This window comes from Danio rerio, chromosome 10, assembly GCF_052040795.2.
Source record: "Danio rerio strain M-AB ecotype USA chromosome 10, GRCz13ab, whole genome shotgun sequence".
Lineage (NCBI taxonomy): Eukaryota > Metazoa > Chordata > Actinopteri > Cypriniformes > Danionidae > Danio > Danio rerio.
Window position 1 is genome coordinate 30,350,660 of NC_141030.1, and position 13,643 is coordinate 30,364,302.

At 34.5% G+C, this 13,643-nt stretch overlaps 1 protein-coding gene across 2 annotated transcripts; it reads left to right on the forward strand.

Annotated features, from left to right (window-relative positions):
- The first annotated feature begins 3 nt into the window (after positions 1-3).
- htatsf1 (HIV-1 Tat specific factor 1) lies at positions 4-13,474 on the forward strand. 2 transcript variants are annotated; one of them, NM_201203.2, is given in 10 exon segments: positions 4-156; positions 2,376-2,540; positions 2,635-2,851; positions 2,965-3,012; positions 3,403-3,557; positions 3,705-3,868; positions 6,329-6,425; positions 8,621-8,710; positions 9,113-9,250; positions 12,989-13,459. In NM_201203.2, coding segments are annotated over 9 exon segments (1,353 nt in total). In that variant the 5' UTR covers positions 4-156; the 3' UTR covers positions 13,268-13,459.
- Positions 13,475-13,643: the final 169 nt, after the last annotated feature.

Genomic DNA, 13,643 nt, shown 5'->3' on the forward strand with positions numbered 1-13,643 from the left:
AATGAAATGAGTTTGTTATAGTTCCGAGAGCGGAACCTTGGGGCGGAACTACACATGTAACCGCGAGAGTTGCATTCCGGAAGACGCAAAGCGGTGGACTCGCGTGTTGCCCTCGGAAGTGCAACATTTATACGTTTTGGAGGTTCGCTGGGCAAGGTAGGTTGTGTTTTTATGCTGTCATTTTATTAATTATTGTAAATCATATGCTACATTAAGTCGAAACCATAAGGTAGTTGAACGATGAAGACGATAAACGAACGCGATCACTGATCAGTATAAGCGGATTGATGTCAGTTTACATCAGTCTCATTAACTGGACAGTAAGAGGCGTGCTGTAGCTAAAAAAAACCTATACATTAACAACACGCGTCTGCTACATTATATATATTAACGTATAATCTTGTGTATTTGTAGTAGGTCTGCCCCGAATATAGAAGTCATGCTAAACTACCTCAAGTCATTTATTCCAGCGTGTAGCATCCGCTTCCATTCGTATGTATTAAAAAAACAGATTTTTCAGTTTAAGTTTAGCTTGTCTTCGTTTGCTGACAGATCATTTTAGCGAAGATTTAAAAAGACATATGGTCAGAGATGTATATATATTGTACACTGCAACGTTACTCATATAACTATCTTATAACTGGGCAAAATATTGTGTGTTTACCTCTTTTTGTGATCTCTGTGTGTGTGTGTGTGCGCTCAGTTAATCTTTTTTCATGAAAGTTTTGCTACTGTGGAGTGCAATCGGTGTCAAAAGTCTTTTAATGAAACTCAATGAATTATTTGGAAGGCAATTGGGGCCAAAAGTCATGAAAAGAAATGCGTGCAATTCAAATATTATGATGGTCATAGTTTGACCATGTCAAAATGCCAATAAACACAAGAGCTGATGAAATGGCTGAATTAAAGACAGTATTTGGAAATCATCAGGCATCATACGCCACATATGCAAATATAGTCTGAAATGCTATGGCCTCAAGCAGGTACCACTGCAGCCCGGAGACCTCCATGTGGCAGGGACTTATGTCGCAGGTGGGCTGGGTTGCTGTAGGTGTAGTAGATATTAATACAGCACAACTGGGGGTTACTGAGGTTGGGGTAGGTGTAAGCAATCATAAAGCTCAATATGTTGGACTCTGTGTTATATATATATATATATATATATATATATATATATATATATATATATATATATATATATATATATATATATATATATATAAACATTAATAAAATGAAAACTTCTGGTTTGTACAGCCCACTTGGAGCTGGCTCCGACCTCTGTTAATTGATACCCTTCATAATGGCCTAGACTTAGTGCGTTGACATATGGCACTCAGGTGCTCACAAAAAACAAGGTCCTTTGCCGATTTATTCCCTCTCTCTGCTCCCATGCTTTCCTGTCCATAGTCTCTACTGTCCTATTGATTAAAGGCAGACCCGGATTAAGAATTCAGAAGCCCCTGTGCACAATGTCACGTATGCCCCCTACCTGACCACTACTTTATAGTTGAAAAAAAATAAGATTAATGAAATATTCTTTAAAAAATTAATACATAATGTATTGCCTGCATTTTTTGAAATAAATGATTTGCAGTACATATATTTCTAGATTTAACTTATTTTTAAAGCATTTAAGGCATACTTTGAAAACAAGAAATACTTATACAACCAGTGAAAATTAATGGATTTTAATATACTTGTTCAAGTTCACTGAAGCACTGCTAAAAATTTATATTTAAGGGTAATTTTAATATTTAACTTCTACTAACTTATATATAATGCATATGGTTTGCATATAACACCAATCCAGTTAAATGAATCTGAGTTCTCCATAATGCACTCGCTTATTAATGATTCCTACTTGTCTTTCTTGTGATGAAGACTAGGCAAAATCTGATATGTCGTGGGGGCAAAAAGAAGAACATGTTTATCAGACGCTGGATTTAAACCCGGTTCATGAAAACATGTTGCCATGCGCTCTACGAGCTACGCCACTCACACTGCTGTCTGTTGGGCTTTTTAGTTATGTTGTCTCTGTCAATCAAATGGTGATGGGTGTGAATCACTCAACTAGCTTATTAACGAGGTGTGCTATTTGCACTTAGCTTAAATAGACACTCCAAAATCAGCATTTTTCCCCCCTCGCAGGGGCCCCAAGAGCGCACGGGCCCCTGGGCCTGTGCCCATAATGCCCATTGGTTAATTCTGCCCTGATTAAAGGTGAAAACCCCACAAAAAATGCAGTCATTTCAATTTTGTTGTGTTTTGACAGGATCAAACTGCGTACTCGCTACATCTAAATTCAGGCGTTTATTTTATGTATTCTTATTTTCGCTGTTTGTGAAGCTCATAATTAATCTTGGTTTGTATAGATGAGCGGGGACTCAGACGGTAATAAAGAGTTCCACGAGCAGCTCCGGTTGCAGCAGCTGTATGAACAGAGGCAAGAGAATTCAGACGATCCCTACACATACACCGACCCAGAAGACGGCACTGTGTATGACTGGGACCATGAAAAGAGAGCCTGGTTTCCAAAGGTCTCCTGTTCTCAAACAAACTTGTACATTCACAAATGAGCTGTTTTCAAAGTTGAGGTCTGTATTGAAGTTTATGCTATTTGTTTCTGTGCAGATAAATGATGATTTCATCGCAGCATATCAAGCAAACTATGGATTTAATGAGGAAGGAGCTCCTGATCCGTCTGCTGCAGTTAATTCAGCTGAATCCCTCCCTGCCAAATCAGAGGAGCCGAAGAAACCAGAGGAACCCACGAAACCGGCGGAAGCGTCAGACCAGGGAAAAAATAAAGAGGGAGAGAAGAAAGGAGAGAAAAGAAAAGCAGATCCAAGTTAGATGCTATTCATCCTTACATTTGTTTATTATATATATTTACTGTATTATTCATGTATGTAATTGTTTTTTATTTAATGTTATTAATACATTCTGTCTTTTTATTTACAGCTTGGTTTGAAGTTGAAAAGGAAAAAAACACAAATGTTTATGTGACCGGTAAATAATTTCTCATTTATTAAATTCAATAAGATTGTTACTATTAAGACACTGACGTCTAGTTATTATGTTGTAATAACTGGTCCCTCTAGTGACTCCCTCTAGTGGTCACACAAATCAGTTGCTTAGTTTAAAGAGAAGTTTGTCTTCTCTGCATGACTTGTTTCACTGAGTGCAGTTACTAAAATGAAGCAAAAGCCCTTACACTCAACATGCACTTTACTTTTTTTAGAAAGATAAACCAATGAATGACATTTGATTATAGTCTGAACCGTCTTGAGATAATTTTGTTTTACATTACGAAAATCTTCAATGATTACCCTGACAATACAATCTAAAATTCAGTATAACACATTTAAAGAAATGTATTTTCACACATGTCTTTGCTAGGCCTTCCTCCCGACATCACTCCTGATGAGTTTGTGGAGGTGATGTCCAAATGTGGAATTGTCATGCGTGATCCCATCACAGAGGAATATAAAATCAAAATATACAAGGACAAAGATGGGAACCAAAAAGGAGATGGACTGTGCTGCTACTTAAAGGTTTTTCATTGTTTTGTTTAGTTTTTTTGGTGTAATGCTGCATTTTATTTTTATTTAAAGTAATTAAAATGTATCTGAGTAATATTTCTTCATATAATTTGTATCTGTAGACATATTTATTTTATATTTTTGTTATTTGTCCTGCAGAAAGAGTCTGTCGCTCTAGCTAAGCAGCTCTTGGATGAGACAGAGATTCGGGGCTACCGGCTGCATGTGGAAGAAGCACGATTTGAACTTAAAGGGCAGTTTGATGCCAGCAAGAAGAAGAAAAAGAACAAAGAGTACCGCAAAAAACTACAGCAGCAACAAAAGTAAGAACATGTTCAGACTTGTTAAGTCAAATCTTACATACGGTGTAACAATGCTCTCCTTCATCACCATATTACTAGTGTTGATTGGGGGGATGGGGGTAAATTTAATTAGCTATTTAGAACAAAACAAAACAAAAATATATATCTTTATTTTAACTGAAATTAATGCTGCTGTGTGTGTTTTTGTCCTGGTTCCTTGGCTTGTTAAGACCTCCTTTGGACAATAAATATCACATTAAATCCTTTAGTAAGTGGCAGCATAAATAGTTTATCCAAAAATAAAAATGTACCTTAATGAGTTTCTTTGTTGTTATTGTTGTTGAACACAAAATATAAAAAATGTTAGAAACCTGTAACTATTAAAGGGCACCTCCTGTAAAGTTTCAGCTCAAAATACCCATCAGACAATTCATTATAGCCTCAAAAATATGCCCGTTTTGGTGTCTGAATACATTGTGGCTGTTTTTGTAGCCTGTGGCTTTAAATGCAAATGAGCTGCTTCTCCCCACCCACTGCTTCGACGCACGTGTCTGCTTCTCCTGTGTTACATCAGATAAACATCAGACAGTAGCTATGTTTCCATCGAAAAATGTGAAAAAACATGCACAAAGCTGGATTATCATATAAAAGATGTGCGAATAAAGTAGTCTTTTCATCCAACGAGTCAAAGCGAACAAAATCGTCTTGATTAACTGGCGCCAAATATCAAAAGTAAAAACAGAATTTACTGCGGTCGAAGAAGCTGCGTGTATTTTTTCTTTATTTAATAAATGGCTTAGAAGGCTATCCTGACACGCAGTGAATGTGAGGTGGCAATTGAAGGCGTGAGACGCGGAGGCCAATAATAATCTATTAACACTAATACTGAAATGGTTAGGGCTTTTTAGAATGACAAAAACAACATTTTAGATGTTTTACAATGTGCTCAGCCTGCTGGTTTGTCCATTCACACACATTTTTATCATCACATGATCTCTTATAACAAAATCACATGACCTTTTTTAATGCACATACTGGAGTTTGTTATAAGTGTTTTCATCATAGTTTATGCGTAACTTTTCTTATTGAATAAAATCTTTTTTCTGCTCAGTTATGCGCGTTTTTTATGCTCATTTTTAAAATGTATGCGCATCTTGGCATTTCCATCAACCATTTTTTTATGGGCATATCCAAAATATCCACATAAAAACAGCTGGATGGAAACATAGCTAGTGACAGACAGATTTGAATGAAGCAGAAATATAGCTGATTAGTGAAAAATACTAAGTACGTTTATGTCATGTATTTGTGGTGGAGTTTATGCAAACCTTTCTGATATGATGAGTCTTGCACAAATGCTGTTTGCAGTACACACACACACACACACATATTATGCGGCCATGGTGATTATAGCGGTTAAGAATTAAATAGCGATTTTGCTCTGTTTATTACAAACATGATTTGTTTTAAACGTTTTAAAGTTATAAAACTTTTAAAAATCACAGAGAGTTGCATATAAATTAAAATACTAAAGTTAAATATTAAAAAGTTTAATCCCAGTTTATGTGCAAAAAAATTTTCTGTGGCCATGTGTATACATTTTATTATAGAAACATGGCATCTGTCAATAAATTAAGTGGGTGGGGAATAACTCCTACGTCACGTTGCGGTGTACCTCAAAATCACTGGGATTTGGGCCCAATTTTAACGTCTGCAAAAAAAAAAGAGAGACTTGTTAGGTTTATATCACTTCAATATGACAGTTAACACACTTTACATACAGAAAGATCACAAACAGCTTACAAAAGTTGATTTTCATTATAGGTGCCCTTTAACTTTCATATTAGGAAAAAACGGATATTATGGAAGTCAATGGTTACCGGTTTCCAACATTTTTCTGATTATCTTCTTTTATGTTCAACAGAAAAAAACACAAAGTTTGGAACAAGTCAAAAGTGAATAAATGATGACAATTTTTAGGTTTGGGTGAACTTTAATGAATGATTCATTAAATAATTAATTCAAATGATTCATTCAAAACAGCTGATTCATTTAGAGGCTAAGCAGCTGACTGCTTCTTTTAGTGAACAGACCATTAAATCATTGACTCTGAATGAATCTGTTTTCCAACAAATCATCAGAGATACTGCAGTGTTGCTCAGAAATGCACAAATGCTCTGTTGTTTAGCTAGCAAAACAAAAGTCAGAGACAAACTGTTGGGTCTGAAATGTGACTCGCTCCATATATATTTTTTTATGTTTGTTGAAATGTTGTATAAAGTTCATAATAAATGTACTTTTTTACATTTTATCTCATCTTTTTATCAACTGTCTTTTTTCAACAAAAAGTGAGTGACAACAATAACAAACTCGTACATCATTAAAACAACTATCACAACATATAATCAAAGACAACAAATAATGGCCACCCTGAAGATCGCCGTAGACAATACTGACAGTTTTGCTATTTATTTTGATCAGGCAGCTGGATTGGAGGCCTGAGAAGAGCGGAGAAGTGCGCAAAAGACACGAAAAAGTTATTATCATCCAAAACATGTTTCATCCCACTGACTTTGAGGTAAAAATTTACCTCGAAACACACCCATAAGAACATGCTGCAGGTGTTATTCAATAGAAGAATGTCTTGTTGGCAACACTTCACATCGAGTGCCAGATGAATGATAGAAATGCCTGAAAAGAGATTCACCGCAGATGAAAGCAGAATTTAGCTTTTACAGCTCAGATGAAGCTCAGCCCTGCGCTGGTATTTCTGAAGTGCTAGTTAATTGGAATAATGCTCTTGATTAGCATTAGTTTAGCATCGCTGTGGCATTGTTTGTTTTCTCTTTAACGGTGTCAAAAGCTCACAGCGGGTTTTTCTGCATTCCTTAAGTAGGTGCAACTGTAGGGTCAGATCAGAGCAGGAATGCAGGTGTGGATCTGCAGTTGAAGTATCATAAGGTTTTTTTACGATGTTAATTGCGTTTAATGAATGAGATAGATGCTTTATTAGAAACTATGTTTGTGAGTTCTTTATAAAAAATATTGGGTTTAATTATCAGTGATATGACTGGTTTAGCCCTGAGGTGAACTACATAAACTGCTTAATGTTTTATTTCTACACTGTTAATTAATGTAGAAAGAATTCACATGCATTGTGAACATTTGTTATCGACTGCTTTTCCTTCACTGATCAAAATTCAGACATTTCATGATTGATTGAATGTTTGTTTTTGTTTTTAGTTTAATATTTTAATTTGTTTTATTTATATTTTATTTATTTTATTTGTATTTAAATATTTTTTTATTTTTTATACATATTTATTTTGATATGATATTCAAATACATGTCTTTAGTGAATGATTAATAGAATGATTGATTTTTATTGATTTTAATTTAGTATTTTTATTTATTGGTTTATATTTCATTTATTTTTTGTATTAAAATCATTTGTTTTAATTTAATAGTTTTATTCATACATTTTTATTTATTCTGATATAATATTCTAATATATTTTTTTATTTAATGATTATTAGACAGATTAAGGTTTTTTAATGTTTACTTGGTTGTTTTTATTTATTAGTTTATTTATATTTAATTGTATTTAAATAATGATATATAATTTATTTAATGTTTTTTTTATTTATACATGTTTGTTTATTTTTATATACTGTATATTCTAATATATTTCCATTTTGAAAGATTTACTTAATTTTTTATTTAGTATTTTTATTTATTGTTTTATTTATATTTCATTCATTTTATGTGTATTTAAATAATTATTATTTTTTAATAATTGTATTTATTTTGTACATGCTTATTTTTGTATAATATGTCTATATTGAATTTTTAAAAAGATTTTTAATTTAGTGTTTTTATTTTTTCATATTTAATTTATTTAATAGTATTTAAAAATATAAGTTAAAATTTTTATTTAATAGTTTTAAGTCACCTTTCCACTGCACACAACATTCAGACACGATGTCGGAATATAAATTTTCAGTTTTGTCGTGTACCATGAGAGAGAAGCAGATTATCGCAGTGTCCGAAATAAAGGAGTGCAAAAGCAACAGCCTTTATTCTCAGTGCGTTCACCATGGTTGAGTGAATGAATGAATACTAGAAACTCATAGACCTCTAAAAATTTTGAAGGGAATGTGGAGACAACATAAAAAATATATGTTTATTACTTATTTATGAATAAAAATGTTTTTTTAACATAGACTTTTTCTGATTAAAAAAATAACAAAAAAACTACTATTTCTCATCTCGTGCGCATGGACCTGCTTGGAGAACACTGGAATACATCACATTTGGTCGGCTGGTTGCATACGGTGTAGTCAAAGGATTTCAAATATTTCAACGTATCTGCAGCTCAAATCAGGTCCGAATTATTTGCATACGGAGTTGATTAAAACTCCACGCACCTCCTGGACTACTCTCCATTGGAAATTAACGACTTCCGGTCTGTCGTTTGTTGTGTGCAGTGGAAAGGCGGCTTTAGTTATTTATACATGTTTATAAAAAATATTGTAATGTATGTCTATTTCCAGAATTCATTTATATTTATTAATTTTTATTATGATTTTTAAAATTACATTATTATTAAAAGTTTAATTACATTTATTCATTGAGTAATTCAGTTTATTTACTTTTTATTTAGTTTGTTTTATTCAAAGTTTACCAAAGCAAATTTAGACATTAAAAACAATTAATGAATGCAAACTTTTGACTGGTAATGTGTTTAAAAGCTGCCCATGTAATCTCCTGCAGGAGGATCCTCTGGTCCTCAACGAGTACAGAGATGATCTGCGGACAGAATGTGAGAAATTCGGGCAAGTGAAGAAAGTGATCATTTTTGATGTAAGTCCTCTTCTACTCCTGCAACATATTGACCTTATTCTTCACGTACGAGCGGGCACAGCTATTGGAATTTTTGGCTCGAGACTTCCGGACTCATTCACTTCCATTGATTATTATATGTTAAAAACATTTGTTGTGCTGCTTCATGTTGCAAACAGATTTTTCTTTTTATATTATTCTACTTTTTAGATATAGTTATGAACACACTTGCTAGTAGAGCAAGTAGTCTGACTGTTTTCTGCTGTGTTATTATTCCTAGTCATTTCTTCCATAGGCAGCTTAATCAGAATTACTAAAACAATCGCAAAAACAAGTGCATTTTCACATTGAAGAATAAGGTCAACACTGCTCATTTAAATGTGTCTTATTTACTCTGCTGTGTGCTTTCTGCATGGACATCAGAGGCACCCTGATGGAGTGGCGTCAGTGGCATTTAAGGAGCCTGAAGAGGCAGACGCGTGTCAGGTGGCTTTGAACGGACGCTGGTTTGGAGGAAGGAAACTCTCAGCTCTACTGTGGGACGGCGTGACCGACTACCAGGTGAAACACTTGACCTCTTTAAAGACATCTCTAATTGATTATTTTACTTTCTCAATCTGATTTAGAAAAGGTATTTGGTCAGGAATCCGCTGAATCATGAGAACATGGGTGTTTCTTCAGAATGAATGCGGATTTGCTAAAATTGTCCCTGCCAAGTTATGTGGTTGTGGTTTAACATTGTCTAATAGTCAGGAGGGATTAAATGATGTCATAACAAAAGGAATGTTATTGCAGTTTTGAGAAAACAAAAACATTTTTTTACTTATTTACTTACTAAAAATTTTTAATTTACTGAATTAGGATGTTGGTCTTAAATCGTTTTAAACAGGTCTTAATTTTATTTTGTCCATGTAAAGCTACTCAATTTGTACAACCAACAATCCATCTAAAAATGTTGAACAAACGTTACATTTATTAACTGTATTTACCAATTTGGTTTATCTTTCCTACAATGAGATTTGTTTATAAGTATGTGTTTGAAAAATGTGTTTCAATTTTAATGGGGCAAGTAAAAATATTTTACACTGGCCATTAGGAAAAAACAAAGTCTGAAATTTCATTCATAATGGTCTTACATTTGATTTGGTGAAACCTGCAGAAACCCTGAAAAAGCCACCAATAATATCCAGAAACGCTATTCATTTCACCATTCATATCTTTCTTTGTGTTAAAGAAGAAACATTTTTTAATCAAGTGGAGGATGAGATGATGGCAGAATAAAAACCTTTGGGTAGTCTTAGATTTTTTTAAAAAACATGAATAAAATGGGAAAGTTGTATATAAAAATTTCGCATTTAAGTCATGAATGCATAGCTAAAAATAAAAACTACATGGACATTTTGTTTTAAAGACAGAAAACATGAATAAAAAAAGATATGAAATCACAAAGTGCATGAACACTCACAATATTGATAACTTGATTGGCTAAACAGTATTTTAGACCTTTTAGAGTTTTCAAAGTATATAATTTTAGATGTTGGTCCCTCACATGAGGATGATCATTTTTGTGGTTTTGTGTTATCTGTAAGACTTATTAAGTGTCTTTAGGTTTAAATCCATCATCTAGTTGATAGATTTAATAAAAGTAGGCATCTGCAAGTTGCAATATTTTATATGTGGCGTGTTTGTTTCTGAGATAAAGCATTTCAGTTTATTATTGGCATGTTCTTATTTATTTATTTTGTTTTGTTTTGTTTGTTTTGTCTAGAAATATTTCTAGACAAATATTTTGTCTAGAAACACAGAGTCGAAATGTACCTTATTTCTTATGATTTCTTGTACTTTGCATGCAGGAAACCTGATATGTTATACACCATTAAACATTATTAACAGCAGCTAATACATTATTAACAGCAGTTCAGTTCACTCTTGTACACAACTGCGCAAAAAATGCATTTGTTCTTTTTTTAGTTGAGGTTGCCATTCCAGTTAATTAATAAACCTTGTGTGTACAGAACAGGATCAAAGGATCGTTCACTCAAAAATGTAAACTGTCATTTACTCACCCTACACTTCTTCCAAACCTGTTTGCCTATCTTTTTTTCTGTTTAATGGATAAGAAGAAATTTTGATGAATGTTGCAAAATGGTAGCCAATGATTTCCATAGTAAGGGGGAAAAACTACCAACATTCTTCAAATTATCATCTTTTGTAGTCAGCAGAAAAAAATATGGTCTGTAAATGTAGTCTTTGTTCATAATCCCCTCTTATTCATCATCATCATCAGGGGCTGTTTATGGACCTAAATCCACAAATACTAACGCAAAGTTTTGTGTTTTGTTTTACATTTTAATGAAACATTATTTAATTACATTTTAGCTAATGTGGATAAGCTCCTACTACCAAAACTTTGGATAAAGTCGTATTCAAATTCTTCTTATTATTTTGTTTTATACATTCATGTTTTGGGGCTGCACGGTGGTGTAGTGGGGTAGCACAATTGCCTCAAAGCAAGAAGGTCACTGGTTCGAGCCCCGGGTGGGTCAGTTGGCATTTCTGTGTGGAGTTGTGCATGTTCTCCCCGTGTTTGCATGGGTTTCCCCCACAGTCCAAAGACATGTGGTACAGGTGAATTGGGTAAACTAAAAATTGTCCGTAGTGTGATTGAGTGTGTATGGATGTTTTCCAGTGATGGGTTATGGCTGGAGGGGCATCCGCTGCGTAAAACATATGCTGGATAAGTTGGCGGTTCATTCTGCTGTGGTGACCCCAGAGTAATAAAGGGACTAAGCCGAAAAGAAAATGAATTCATGAATGTATTCATGTTTTTACAGAAGGGAATGTTTTCATTACTCCACATAATTCAGAAAATACTTGCAAACAAAAATGGTAGACATACGCCTAAACTATCATCTGTTGTGTTCAGCAGAAAAAAGATGGTCTGAATATGACAGCTTAAAGTGGATTTGAAGCAGTTGGTCAAGTTTACATTATTTTGTACATTGATTTCCACTTTAATGAAAATATAGTATATTAAACTTGATTCATGTAACCATTTTAAAGAAATAGCATGTTTTGCTATAGCTTTTAGCGCTAAGGCGCCGCCATCTTGAAATGTCACAGTCTCTGACGTCACAAGGCTGGTTCCATTCTCTCAGCTAAACCGATACAGTGGAAGTAAAGGATGGAACATGGAGACTGGACAGCCTAATTTAACCCAATGCGTGAAGTGGGCGTGGAGCTGGTGCAAATACAAGCATCAGATGTGTGTCTAATATGTTTAAATATAATATTTGTACGTTTTCTATTTTTCTTAATTTCCTAGCTTTCAATTGATGTGCTTTGGTCCATTCTCTCACGCTGGTGCAGCGCTACCTGACAAGGGCATTTAGATTCAGACTAATGTAAAGATTAAAATGATACATGACTGCACGCTTTACTAAGTCATGTCTTTGTGGATTATGTTAAAATATTCTCTGATCAAGTCGATCAACTCAATCTCTCAACATGTATGGAGGACTTAAAAACCTGCCATGTGAAAAACCACGCTGATCTTACTTTGGTTTGAACATGAGTTGAGCAGCTGTAGTAATGAAAAGTGAAAGTATCCATTCCCATTACATCAGTATCAGAGCTTGTCAGCTGCATAATACAGAGAGTGGACCATTAAGCACATCAAATGATCTGTAATTAAAAAAGAAAAATAGAATAAATATATATCTTATATTAGGCACAAATCTGATGCTTCTTTTTGCACCAACTCCATGCCCACAAATTGAGTTAAATTAGGCTGTCCAGTCTCCGTGTTCAGTCCATTACTTCCATTGTATCTGTTCAGCTGAGGGAACGGAGCCAACCTCATGACGTCAGACACAGTGACATTCCGAGATGTCAGCACCCTAGCTCTAAAAGCTATAATAAAATGTTGTTTTCTTCTAAATGGTTTCATTAATCGAGTTTGTTTAATATATTTTCAATAAGGTGGAAACCAGTTTGTCTGCGCAATAGCCTAGTGGTTAGTGGTCGACATATGGTGCTGTAGCACTTCAGGGAGTCCCGAGTTCAAATCCCGGCTCGAGGACATTTCCCGTCCCTAACCCCTCTCTCTCCCACTTCGCTTCCTGTCTGAAATACTGTCCTATCCACTTAATAAAGGCAAAAAGGCCAAAAATAAATCTAAAAAAAAAAGAAACCAGTTTACAAAATAATGTAAACTTGACTGACTGCTTCACTTCCACTTTAATTTAGCTGCAGTAGCCTGCTTTATTCTTCATTATCTCTGTTTGTTTGGTCACCCAGGTTGAGGAAACGTCACGAGAGCGAGAAGAGAGACTGAAAGGCTGGTTGTCTTTTCTGGGCGACGAAAAAGGATCTGGCGAAGCTAAAGCTAACTCCACGAAAACAGACGAACAACAGAACTCCAGCCCACAAGAAGCAGCAGCAGCAGAACAGACCCAGCAGGAGCCACATGTAAACGAAAGCAGCACAAAACCACAGGAGGAGAAAAATGAGGAGGAAGGAGGAGGAATGGCATCGACTGATAGCAGTTTAGCAGGAAGTGATGATGAAGATGCGTAACTTCTTTAATGTCTCACTCATACATCTCAACACCAATATGCAGTGTTTTCATTTTAAATGCCTGTTAATGAATCGCATCATATTCCAATTTGACTGTAAATAATAATTTGTGATCTGTTTTCTCTCACTTCCCCGTGTTATGATGTGTGATCCATTTGAACTTCTGTCAATATAGTTTTATAGTAAAAATCATATTTTGTGACCTCATCATTGTTTCTTGCTTTCATGAAAAAACAAACAACATATTTCCCTCATAAAACAGAAAAGAAGCTGAGTTTCCTTATGAAGCATAGTAGACTTTAAGCCTAATGACAGCTGTGATGTTATCTGTTTGAGACGACCTTGCTCAACTCGTTAGGGTGCATTTTTGAGTGCA